The sequence below is a fragment of the Artemia sp. Qi Xiang Cuo genome, chromosome 11 (assembly GCF_049724085.1).
Source record: "Artemia sp. Qi Xiang Cuo chromosome 11, ASM4972408v1, whole genome shotgun sequence".
In the NCBI taxonomy this organism is placed as follows: Eukaryota; Metazoa; Arthropoda; class Branchiopoda; order Anostraca; family Artemiidae; genus Artemia; species Artemia sp. Qi Xiang Cuo.
Genome location: NC_142804.1, coordinates 28,297,796 through 28,311,234, shown reverse-complemented (window position 1 = coordinate 28,311,234; position 13,439 = coordinate 28,297,796). Strand labels below are relative to the sequence as shown.

General features: G+C 34.8%; 1 protein-coding gene across 1 annotated transcript in view; it reads left to right on the top strand.

The window, feature by feature from the left end:
* The window catches only part of ncm (pre-mRNA-splicing factor nucampholin), a 102,568-nt gene extending 92,449 nt beyond the window's left edge, over positions 1-10,119 (top strand). Inside the window, exon 14 of the mRNA XM_089096658.1 lies at positions 9,982-10,119. Within this exon, the coding sequence (XP_088952784.1) occupies positions 9,982-10,073 (92 nt within the window). The 3' untranslated portion in view covers positions 10,074-10,119. The remainder of the gene's footprint in view (positions 1-9,981) is intronic.
* Positions 10,120-13,439: the final 3,320 nt, after the last annotated feature.

Below are 13,439 nucleotides of genomic sequence, written 5' to 3'. Positions count from 1 at the left end.
CCGTAATTTCTTTTACAATACAAAGGTTATGTGCTTATCAAAATTAAATGACCAGTGTTATGGAAATTCGTGATGAATTATTAGTATATTTGCAGCACCGTAATTTCCTTTACAATACAAAGGTTATGTGCTTATCAAAATTCAAAGTACTGACCAGAGTTATGGAACTTCGTGCTGAACTGTTAGTATATTTGCAGAACCGTAATTTCCTTTACAATACAAAGGTTATGTGCTTATCAATATTCAAAGTACTGACCAGAGTTATGCAACTTCTTGCTTAACTATTAGTATATTTGCAGCACCATAATTTCCTTTACAATACAAAGGTTATGTGCTTATCAAAATTCAAAGTACTGACCAGAGTTATGGAACTTCGTGGTGAACTGTTAGTATATTTGCAGAACCGTAATTTCCTTTACAATACAAAGGTTATGTGCTTATCAAAATTAAAAGTACTGACCAGAGCTATGGAACTTCGGGCTGAACTATTAGTGAATTTGCAGCACCGTAATTTCCTTTACAATACAAATGTTATGTGGTTATCAAAATTCAAAGTACTGACCAGCGTTATAGAACTTCGTGCTGAACTGTTAGTATATTTGCAGAACCGTAATTTTTTTTACAATACAAAGGTTATGTGATTATAAAAATTAAATGACCAGTGTTATGGAACTTCGTGCTGAATTGTTAGTATATTTGCAGCACCATAATTTCCTTTACAATACAAAGATTATGTCCTTATCAAAATTCAAAGTACTGACCAGAGTTATGAAACTTCGTGCTGAACTGTTAGTATATTTGCAGAACCGTAATTTCCTTTACAATACAAAGGTTATGTGCTTATCAAAATTAAAAGTACTGACCAGAGCTATGGAACTTCGGGCTGAACTATTAGTGAATTTGCAGCACCGTAATTTCCTTTACAATACAAAGGTTATGTGCTTATCAAAATTCACAGTACTGATCAGAGTTATGAAACTTCGTGCTGAACTGTTAGTATAGTCGCAGCACCGTAATTTCCTTTACAATACAAAGGTTATGTGCTTGTAAATATTAAAAGTACTGACCAGTATTATGCAATTTCTTGATTAATTATTAGTATATTTGCAGGACCGTAATTTGTTGTACAATACAAAGGTTATGTGCTTATAAAAACTCAAAGTACTGAACAGAGTTATGGAACTTTGTGCTGAACTGTTAGTATATTTGCAGAACCGTAATTTCCTTTACAATACAAAGGTTATGTGCTTATCAAAATTAAAAGTACTGACCAGAGCTATGGAACTTCGGGCTGAACTATTAGTGAATTTGCAGCACCGTAATTTCCTTTACAATACAAATGTTATGTGCTTATCAAAATTCAAAGCACTGACCAGAGTTATGGAACTTCGTGCTGAACTGTTAGTATAGTTGCAGCCCCGTAATTTCCTTTGCAATACAAAGGTTATGTGCTTATCAATATTCAAAGTACTGACCTGAATTATGGAACTTCTTGCTGAACTATTAGTATATTTGCAGCACCGTAATTTCCTTTACAATACAAAGGTTATGTGCTTATAAAAATTCAAAGTACTGACCAGAGTTATGGAACCTCGTCCGTGACTGTTAGTATATTTGCAGCACTGTAATTTCCTTTACAATACAAAGGTTATGTGCTTATAAAAATTCAAAGTACTGACCAAAGCTATGGAAATTCGTGATGAACTAATTAGTATATTTGCAGCACCGTAATTTCCTTTACAATACAAAGGTTATGTGCTTATCAAAATTCAAAGTACTGACCAGACTGACCAGAGTTATGGAACCTCGTCCGTGACTGTTAGTATATTTGCAGCACTGTAATTTCCTTTACAATACAAAGGTTATGTGCTTATCAAAATTCAAAGTACTGACCAGAGTTATGGAAATTCGTGCTGAATTATTAGTATATTTGCAGCACCGCAATTTCCTTTACAATACAAAGGTTCTTTGCTTATCAAAATTTAAAGCACTGACCAGAGCTTTGGAACTTCGTGCTGAACTGTTAGTATATTTGCAGCCCCGTAATTTCCTTTACAATACAAAGGTTGTGTGCTTATCAAAATTCAAAGTACTGAGACCAGAGTTATGGAACTTCGTACTGAACTGTTAGTATATTTGGAGCACCGTAATTTCCTTTACAATACAAAGGTTATGTGCTTATCAAAATTCAAAGTACTGACCAGAGTTATGGAACTGCTTGCTGAACTATTAGTATAGTTGCAGCACCGTAATTTACTTTACAATACAAAGGCTATGTGCTTATCAAAATTCAAAGTACTGACCAGAGTTATGCAACTTCGTGCTTAACTATTAGTATATTTGCAGGACCGTAATTTCCTTTACAATACAAAGGTTGTGTGCTTATCAAAACTCAAAGTACTGACCACAGCTAGATCTTCGTAGTGGACTGTTAGTATAGTTGCAGCACCGTAATTTCCTTTACAGTACAATGGTTATGTGCTTGTCAAAACTCAAATCACTTACCAGAATTATGGACCTGCGTGCTGAACTGTTAGTATAGTTGAAGACCCTTAATTTCCTTTACAATACAAAGGTTATGTGCTTATCAAAATTCACAGTACTGATCAGAGTTATGGAACTTCGTGCTGAACTGTTAGTATATTTGCCGCACCGTAATTTCCTTTACAATACAAAGGTTATGTGCTTATTAAATTCAAAGTACTGAGCAGAGTTATGGAACTTCGTGCTGAACTGTTAGTATATTTGCAGCACCGTAATTTCCTTTACAATACAAAGGTTATGTGCTTATCAAAATTCAAAGTACTGACCAGTGTTATGGAACTTTGTGCTGAACTGTTAGTATATTTGCCGCACCGTAATTTCCTTTACAATACAAAGGTTATGTGCTTATTAAATTCAAAGTACTGACCAGAGTTATGGAACTTCGTGCTGAACTGTTAGTATATTTGCAGCCCCGTAATTTCCTTTACAATACAAAGGTTATGTGCTTATCAAAATTCAAAGTACTGAGACCAGAGTTATGGAACTTCGTGCTGAACTGTTAGTGAATTTGCAGCACCGTAATTTCCTTTACAATACAAAGGTTATGTGCTTATCAAAATTCAAAGTACTGACCAGAGCTATGGAACTTCGGGCTGAACTATTAGTGAATTTGCAGCACCGTAATTTCCTTTACAATACAAATGTTATGTGCTTATCAAAATTCAAAGTACTGACCAGAGTTATGGAACTTCGTGCTGAACCATTAGTATATTTGCAGCACCGTAATTTCCTTTACAATACAAAGGTTATGTGCTTATCAAAATTCAAAGTACTGACCAGAGTTATGGAACTTCGTCCTGAACTGTTAGTATAGTTGCAGCACCGTAATTTTCTTTACAATACAAAGGTTATGTGCTTATAAAAATTCAAAGTACTGACCAGAGCTATGGAAATGCTTACTGAATTATTAGTATATTTGCAGCACCGCAATTTCTTTTACAATACAAAGGTTATGTGCTTATCAAAATTCAAAGTACTGAACAGAGCTATTGAATTTTTTGAAGATATGTCTGAAAATTCCCTGTTCGACACGCATTGGAGAAGTTCTCACTACTTTTTTGAAGATATGTCTGAAAATTCCCTGTTCGACACGCATTGCCAGCCCAGTCTTGATGCAACCTATTGCCCAAAATTCAATTCAAAATCAACGAACTGTTAGTATATTTGCAGGACCATAATTTCCTTTACAATACAATGGTTATATGCCTATCAAAACTCACAGCACTGACCAGAGTAATGGAACTTCGTGCTGAACTGTTAGTATATTTGCCGCCCCGTAATTTCCTTTGCAATACGAAGGTTATGTGCGTATCAAAATTCCTCCTCTATATCTAAAGTTAAGATCAGAGTTATGAAACTTCGTGCTGAACTGTTAGTATATTTGCAGCACCATAATTTCCTTTACAATACAAAGGTTATGTGCTTATCAAAATTCAAAGTACTGACCAGTGCTACGGATCTGCGTAATGAATTATGAGTATATTTGCAGCCCCATAATTTCCTTTACAATACAATGGTTATGTGCCTATCAAAATTCAAAGTACTTACCAGAATTATGGAACTGCTTGCTGAACTATTAGTATTTTTGCAGACCCGTAATTTCCTTTACAATACGAAGGTTGTGTGCTTATCAATATTAAAAGTAATTACCAGAGTTATGAAACTTCATGCTGAACTGTCAGTATATTTGCAGGACCGTAATTTCCTTTACAATACACAGGTTATGTGCTTATCAAAATTCAAAGTACTGACCAGAGTTACGGAACTTCGTGCTGAACTATGAGTATATTTGCAGCACCGTAATTTCCTTTACAATACAAAGGTTATATGCCTATCAAAATTCAAAGTACTGACCAGAGTTATGGAACTTCGTGCTGAACTGTTAGTATATTTGCAGCACCGTAATTTCCTTTACAATACAAAGGTTATGTGCTTATCAAAATTCAAAGTACTGACCAGTGTTATGGAACTTCGTGCTGAACTCTTAGTATATTTGCAGCACCGTAATTTCCTTTACAATACAAAGGTTATGTGCTTATTAAATTCAAAGTACTGAGCAGAGTTATGGAACTTCGTGCTGAACTGTTAGTATATTTGCAGCACCGTAATTTCCTTTACAATACAAAGGTTATGTGCTTATCAAAATTCAAAGTACTGAACAGAGTTATGGAACTTCGTGCTGAACTGTTAGTATATTTGCAGCACCGTAATTTCCTTTACAATACAAAGGTTATGTGCTTATCAAAATTCAAAGCACTGACCAGAGTTATGGAACTTCATGCTGAACTCTTAGTATATTTGCAGCCCCGTAATTTACTTTACAATACATAGGTTATGTGCCTAAAAAAATTAAAAGTACTTATCCGTGAAGTGAAAATGCGTGATGAATTATCAGTATTTTTGCAGCCCCATAATTACCTTTACAATACGATGCTTGTGTGCTTATAAAAATTTAAATTACTGAACAGTATTTTGGAACTTTGTGCTGAACTGTTAGTATATTTGCAGCACCGTAATTTCCTTTACAATACAAAGGTTATGTGCTTGTCAAAATTCAAATGACTGACCAGAATTACGGAATTTCGTGCTGAACTTTTAGTATATTTGCAGCACCGTAATTTCCTTTACAATACAAAGGTTATGTGCCGATCAAAATTCAAAGTACTGACCAGAGTTATGGAATTTCGTGCAGAACTGTTAGTATATTTGCAGCACCGTAATTTCCTTTACAATACAAAGGTTATGTGCTTGTCAAAATTCAAAGTACTGACCAGAGTTATGGAATTTCGTGCTGAACTATTAGTATATTTGCAGCACCGTAATTTCCTTTACAATACAAAGCTTATGTGCTTATCAAAATTCAAATTACTGACCAGAGTTATGGAACTGCGTGCTGAACTATTAGTATATTTGCAGCACCGTAATTTCCTTTACAATACAAAGGTTATGTGCTTATCAAAATTCACAGTACTAACCAGAGTTATGGATCTTCGTGCTGAACTGTTAGTATATTTGCAGCAAGCCAAATCATATTACTTAGAATTCATTTCTGACCTGAAATTCCTTTTGAAGTTGGCTTTCCTTTCTGACTTATTTGAGCATTTAAATAACTTGAATAGAAGTGCTCAATGGCGGGATGAAAATGTGATTAGAGCGAAAGACAAAGTCCATGGTTTTGCACAAAGAAATTGAATTGTGGTCGTCATATATAAATCAAAACAACTTTGATTCATTTTCGTCGACACAGTCTTTCATTGAAGACATTAACTCATATATATCTGGTATGAGAATGGTGTTAAATAATTTGAAGAAATTATTGTGTAGCTACTCCCCAGTGGAAGAGATATTGGATAACACTTGGCAAAGATGGATAATAAATCCGTTTTTAAATGCAGCTATAAATGAGGCAAATTTAGCAACTAAGCTCAAGGAGAATCTGCTGGAATTATCGGTCGATGGGATGTTACTCTTGGAATTCAAGTCTGAAAATTTAAATACCTTTTGCCTCAGAAGAAAACAGAATACTCGGAATCAACAACCGTGACTTTGAAGTATTTGATTCCATTTTCTTCTCTTCCTTGTGCCAGTTGGCATTTTCATCAATGGCCCAAATAAAAAGTCAACTAAGAAATCGCTGAAATTGGAAAAACAATTTAATACTTGTTGTTTCAAAAACGAATCCACGATTGAAGAAATTGATTAAACAAACTCAAGCACAACCTCCACATTAAAATGAAGGAGTACTTGGAAGATTTTTTTTTGTTTATGTTTGCATAAAATTTTATGAATTATTAACATAACGAGCATCGTATTCACTTTTTCTTAATATACCTGCCTTTTTAAAATTTTTTTACTGATTTCTGTTGACCTCGTGACCCCCCCCCCCCACCCAAGAAGGCTTCTCGACCCACCGCTCCCCAGGGATTTGTGACCTTTAGGTTGAAAAATATTGCTTTAAACAAATTTTCCCATATTCGTGACCTATCTAGATCAATTTTTCAGGCAAAAGCCTCAGTATCCAAGTTAAAAACGGAAATAAATATGGAGCCATATTTGAGAAAAAATAATTAAAATACATACACAATTGCTTCCTTTGCTTCCACTGCGACAATGAGCGTTTCATTATCCCGGGGTGTAAAGTCACTGAAAGATTGGATGAAAGGACTATGGTCCATCCTGTCGATAAAAGGGCTGAAAGGACAGGTGAATAAACGCACATTTGATTTTTTCGGTTATATATATATATATATATATATATATATATATATATATATATATATATATATATATATATATATATATATATATATATATATATATATATATATATATATATATATATATATATATATATTATATATATATATATATATATATATGGAGCGGAAATAAATACGGAAATATATATATGGAGCGGTATATATACGGAAATAAATATGGAGCCATATTTGAGAAAAAATAATTAAAATACATACACAATTGCTTCCTTTGCTTCCACTGCGACAATGAGCGTTTCATTATCCCGGGGTGTAAAGTCACTGAAAGATTGGATGAAAGGACTATGGTCCATCCTGTCGATAAAAGGGCTGAAAGGACAGGTGAATAAACGCACATTTGATTTTTTTCGGTTATATATATATATATATATATATATATATATATATATATATATATATATATATATATATATATATATATATATATATATATATATATATATATATATATATATATATATATATATATATATATATATATATATATATATATATATATAATATTGTATCAGGAGACTGGTCTTCGCTCGGTGGTACTCGATACACTTTAAGCTTGTATATATGATTCTTGCTGTCGCTTCTCTTCTAACCACAGAATAACATGAACTTCTTTTCTAGCTTTTTCCCCTGTAATTTGTTTGGTTTATTTACGTTGTTACTTTATACTGTAACAACCAGGTGTGTTCCATTGTGCATGCCCTCTGAAACATCAAAATTACGTATTAGCGTAAATATCATGATATTTTTTATTTTTAAGTCATGGAGTGACAAATAAGCTATTGCCGTTGAAATAAGAAATTATGGCGTGAATTCAAAGCATTCTTCTGGTTTTTTCTTCACAGAACCATAACATTTATAGGATAGGATTTGTATCTTCCCAGGAGATGCTCGATAATTTCAGCGTTGATTTTACTTATTTCTTCGTTTCGCGGCGCTGAAATAATAAGTTCCTTTATTCCGTTGTAATTTTGATTAGAAATGCAATTTCCTTACCCTCAGTTAATTTAATTCTACTGAAGTTGATTTTTTGGAAGATTTCCATTTCCCACCTCTTGAATATACTTTACGAATGCATTCTTTACGAATAGTAACATCGGTGCCTCATGCATAAGCAAAATATCGACTTTAGCTAGTTCTATACCTTTGATTGAACCAGGTTTTATCCTGGAAATTTAATTTTATGAAAGAAAACTTTCAGGCTAAATGTCTTGTATGCCTTTTGTCCTATAGGTAATAGAGTCGATGTAAATTCCATACATTTTACTTTGCGATTTTAGCCACAAAATAAATGATACCAGGTTTTATACACAAAGGTTTTACCGGTACTGCCTGGTCCATCTGTGAAAAAACACTTGGCTTCAACATCGTGAATATCATTGGCTGCGCGTAAAATACTGTTCATAATTTCATTCTGTTTTCCTGGCAGAAGCCGATACATGCGATCTCCAGTATCAGCTGACTCGTAAGAATTAAGAACGTCCCTGTTGCGGTCATCTTGGTAATTGTTAATGTCGTTGGTACCATACAGTTCCACGTAGAACTTAAAATTTCAACCTTTTGTTTCTATGGCATTTAACTTGAATGCATTAATACGACCAGCAGACCAGCACGTTTGATTGCAGCATATTCTGATGCATGATTTCGTCATACTTACCAAATAAAATTTTAAGCCAAATGATTTTGAATCTTTGTCAAAGCCAAGAATTTTAATGAAGATTGTTCACATTTTAGAAGGCATTTAGGACAGTGCGGATTCTTTTAGACCCACTGTTCCCACTGTTTATTGTCGAGTGTGTGGCCATGAGCTAAGCCGGCTTGTTTGTATGTCACATAATGAATGTAATTCACAGTAAGGAGATCATCCAAACTTGTTCCTTCCTTCACATCTCAAATTTAAATACTCCGTTGGAATTTAAACTGTTTATTCGACTAATGCCTCTATTGACTGATTCCTGATATTCTTCAAACAAATCCATTAATTCACGATTGAATCCGTAATTTAGAGGATGTGCAGGGTGTTCGTCAACGCCATCGCCGGGGTCTAAAAAGTACAGTTGCTACTCTTTGTTTGGGGAAATGGAGGGCTCTGCAAAGAATACCTTCAACGTTGAAAGGTCCGAATGACTTGTAATTAACACTTGCGTAGTCTACGGCATCTTTGTAGATTAGTACGGTATTCTATGCTACGGGTCTTTGCCGTTGAACATTGGGTTGATGCTGTTCTTCTAACCGCAAATTTCGTTCTGCATATTTTTGTCATTTGTTGTGATTCTCTCTGTAGCTTCTTCTAACCGCAGATTTGTTTTACGTCATTTTCGTTTGCGATTTGATGTGATTCTCGCTGTCTATTTCTTGCTAGGATGCAGTTCCCCCCGCAACCACGATATTAATATATGTAACTGTAAGTGTGACGTTAAGATAAAAATACCATTGCATAACTATTGTCATGTATTTAAGCTATTTTCAAAAGATGGTAATTGAATAACTCTTTTAATGCATTTCACGATTATTTTCGTATACTTCAATGAAGGAATACCACAGTGAAGCTATGCGTTAGTGAAAATCACCAGACTTACGGTAAACAATTAATAATAGAAATTACCTAAAATCACTAGCCCAAAAAATAACTGACAATAAAAACCATCGCTAGAAATAGGGATAAATTACCAAGGGTGACAACTCAGCGTCCGCAAATATATTGCCACTTTTACTAGCAAGACTGTTGCATTAAGGTACTTTTTTGTTAGTGCATTTGTTGGGTTTTTCAGCGTTTTTTTTCGAAATAGCAACTATATTATTCATGAATTACGTCAATTTGCTTCACTCGTGGGACAAAAATAAATAAGGATAATAAAATTGAAAAGCACAATGAATAAAGGAAGCAGTTCATTTCAAAAATTGAGAAAGAAATATTTTTGGCCGTCAGTTTCAATTAATATCTTTAAAATGAATTGTTTCACAACAGTTATATCTTTTCGAAACTTCAAATAGACTAATTTGTTCTTACGATAAAAATTAAATAATTAAAAGGTCTTTTTATTACTAAACTATGGATTCGGCTTCTTCTGTGCCTGTTTGGCGTAAATCCTCTCTTTTTAAAATATAAGTGAAATTGGAAATCCTTTCATTAGTGCTTACAATTGTTCTTGTTTTCTTTTAGATTCTGAAGTGGAGCGTCGTATTAGAGAGAGGGTCAAGACAATGGCTCTAAAGGAATCAAGAAATGAAATTAGTCCTTGCAAGAAAATATAAAAATAAAAGCGACAATTGGAGCCTATATCTAGTCGAAGGAGTAAAGGAAGAGTGTGTGAAAACACTGCTCAAAGAGAAACATTTAGATCTCGATATCAAGAAGAGAGGCTGCAAAGGAGAGAAAGAAGTGACGAAGAGTCACCAAGTGACGTCGACAGTCGGCAGAGAAGGGAACGTGATGAAGGAGAAAAGAGTAAAAGTTTAAAACGAAAGGAATCAACAAAAGAAGAAAGTAGAACAAATATAAAGGGCCAAGAAGAAAGAAAATATGAATACGAAAAAGAACGGGGTAAAAAAGGTAGAGATCAGCGAAGGGATAGTAGTGAAGAGGTTGAAGATTCTCAAAGAAAGTATTACCAAGAAAAAAGGCCAATTAGAGATGACAGCTATGAAAGAGATAGATATGAAAGATATGAAGAAAAAAGGCTTCACAGAAGAGAAAGGGTTTATGAGGAAACGGAGAGATCTCCCAAGGAAACTGAACCTCGAAAACGAAGAGGATTTAATGATGGAGAAAAGGCTGAAAGCTACGCAGAGGAGAGGCCAAAAAAACAAGGATCCATAAAACTAAAAAGCATAGGAGATAAAAAGGATCACAGAGATAAAAGATTTGAATATGAGGAAGAACGTGCTAAAAAAAGAACAGATTACCAAAGGAGTAGTAGCGAAGAGGTGGAGGTCAAACAAGCAAAAAATTATCAAGAAAAGCAGAAAGATGATAATTATGAGTATTTTGAAGAGCGTGGTAAAAAAGGAAGAGATCGTCGAAAGGATATTAGCGAGGAGACGGAGATGTTTCAAAGAAAGCTATATGAAGAAAAACGTAAAGATGATAGATTTGAATACATTGAAAAGCGGGGTAAAAAAGATAGGGATCATCGAAGTGGTAGTAGTGAAGAGGTAGAGGTACAGGGAAGAAAAAAATACGAAGAAAAAGCTCGAATTAGAGATGAAAGTCGTGAAAAGAATTGGCTGATAAGAGATGAAGATTCTCGTCGGGGAAAGGACACCAGTGAAGAAAGATATAATTTTCTTCAAAAGGATTATAAGGAAAAAGCATATAGAAAAGACGATGCTTCTGGAAGTAGAAGAAAATCCAGAGATACAGAGAAGAGACGGGATTGGAGAGATGGAGAATATGAGGAAAATAAGAAGCGTTCTCGACATAAGCATAGTAAGGACAGGAAGAGGGGAAGGCGTTCGGTTTCTTAACAGTTTCACCTGTGGCTTAAGCCACACTCTCATTAAAAATTCAACTATATTTTATAGTGAACAGACATTTTGTAAATAAAGCGTTTATTATCAACTAAAATAATCAATGATTTTCTCTTTTTTGCTCAGAAGGTTTTGTCTGCGATACTGCTTTAGTTAGAATTGCAAGTGGAAAAGTAGAAATATACCAAATTAAATCGTGTTTTGATGTTGGGGTACAAGGAATTTTAAAGTGTAAATAATATTCAAATGTTTGATAGCTGCATTGAAAAAATGATCTCTACTTGAGAAAAAATGAGATTAGCATTGACTATAAATGAACAATAAAACGTGGTTGTATAAAGTTCTGATTTTGTCATCACGTCCAGGGCCATTGTGAGCCAAGACTTAGAGACAGAGTATGCTCAATCTAACCTAGCTTTTATCTTTTGGAAAAAAGACAAACAGATAAATACGCATTCGTATACATCCTTCTTGAGAAAAAGTACTGAATTTCGCATTTTTTAGATGGGGGATTGAAATATCTGTAACAGGGTTCTTTGGCGAGTTTCGGTTATTATTAGCACGAGTTGATCTTTATTTGCAGATTGTTACCACGAATTCTTCGATTATTTACATGTTAGTTGTGCTTTTGATGGGTATTTACAGTTAGCAAGTGTCTTACTTATTAGGAACTTAGAGTCAGCTTCAAAACCGTATATTCTCGTATTATATGTTTTTCAGTATAAGTGGTATTATGTGTGTTTCAGCTATGTATTCCAATGTAAGCGCAACGTTGAAAGCAGGGCCGTATCCAGCATTTTTTTTTTAGGGTTTTTACAAAAAGATCTTATCGGGGGGGGGGGGGAGGTACAAAAAAAAACTAAAAAACGTATTAAAAATTTGTTTATATTCACTTTTGTTACGTTTTCTACGAGTCAGAAAAATGTTTCGGAAGGGGGGGGGGGAAGCTTTGCAGTTCCTAAAGGGCTCTAAAAATATTCTTCATTTACTTTTCTTTTTTAGCGTTAGATTTCCAACCAAGTATCATCTTCGTCATTTGAAATGGGGTTTTTCATATTTGACTTGCCTTGCCTTATACAGCTTCAATGCAAAGTAATAAGTTAAGTTTTAGTCATATTCTTGGAGATAATCTCCCGAAAGTTTCTGGAGTAAAAAATTGAACAATGAAGATGATAAGAACAGAACACTTACGTCATTTCAAGGGCAAATGCTTAGGACATTGTCCTTTCGGCAATAAATGACCGTCGGAGTATTAGACTTTGGTAATGTGGGGATAAGCTGCTCCAACATCAAAAATGTCCTTTTAGTCGAATAAAACGACTCGTGCCCATATATCTATATGCAATTCAGTTAATTTACTGCTTTGTATCTCTAGGCTATTTTCCTAAATGAAGCATACCAATTGCTACCTTTATAGCCAAAAATAGCTTTGTTTTGCGCATGACATCTATTTGGAAATTTCTCCCTGCGGGGGTTATTCGACTTTGACCACCGGTTGATCCTTTTAACTGGAAATTCAATAGATGCATTAAACCCAGGGATTAAGCTGGATAACGGACTAGCAGCATGTCGGGCACTATGAAGTGCCAGGTGCCATAAAATATGTTATGACTCACTGACTTGACTTCAGTCTCATCCATCCTCGAAGGTTGTTTTGGGGGCCTCATCATTCACTATGTTTTTGGTGTTGGGTCTGTATGAGCATCTATCTTCAGACAGGCGTAGAAGTTGCGGCAAGTTGATAAGAAAAAATGGCTTTCCGTCTCTTCGGGGGCCGACCTCTGGGGCGAGAACCATGAACGCGACCATGTAAGATTATTTTCGGAAGACGGGAATTTTCCATACGCTGTATGTGGCGTAGCCACCTAAGTTGTTGCAGTTTTATTTCGCCAAGTATGGTGTGCTTGATATTGAGGCTTTCAAACAGCCTAAAATTAGAAATCCTGTCCAGGTACGTAATGCCCGCAATACGGCGAAGTGACTTTGTTTTGAATGCGGCTAGGCGACGTTGGTCATCTGTTTTGAGGGTCCATGATTCACAAGCGTAAATGGCACTGGCCATCAATCTTCCACTGTGTCGGCAACATTCTATTTAAAAACAGCTTAAGGGTTAGTTCTGTATTGGTAGTGTGCCCAAAATAGGTAAGGCAC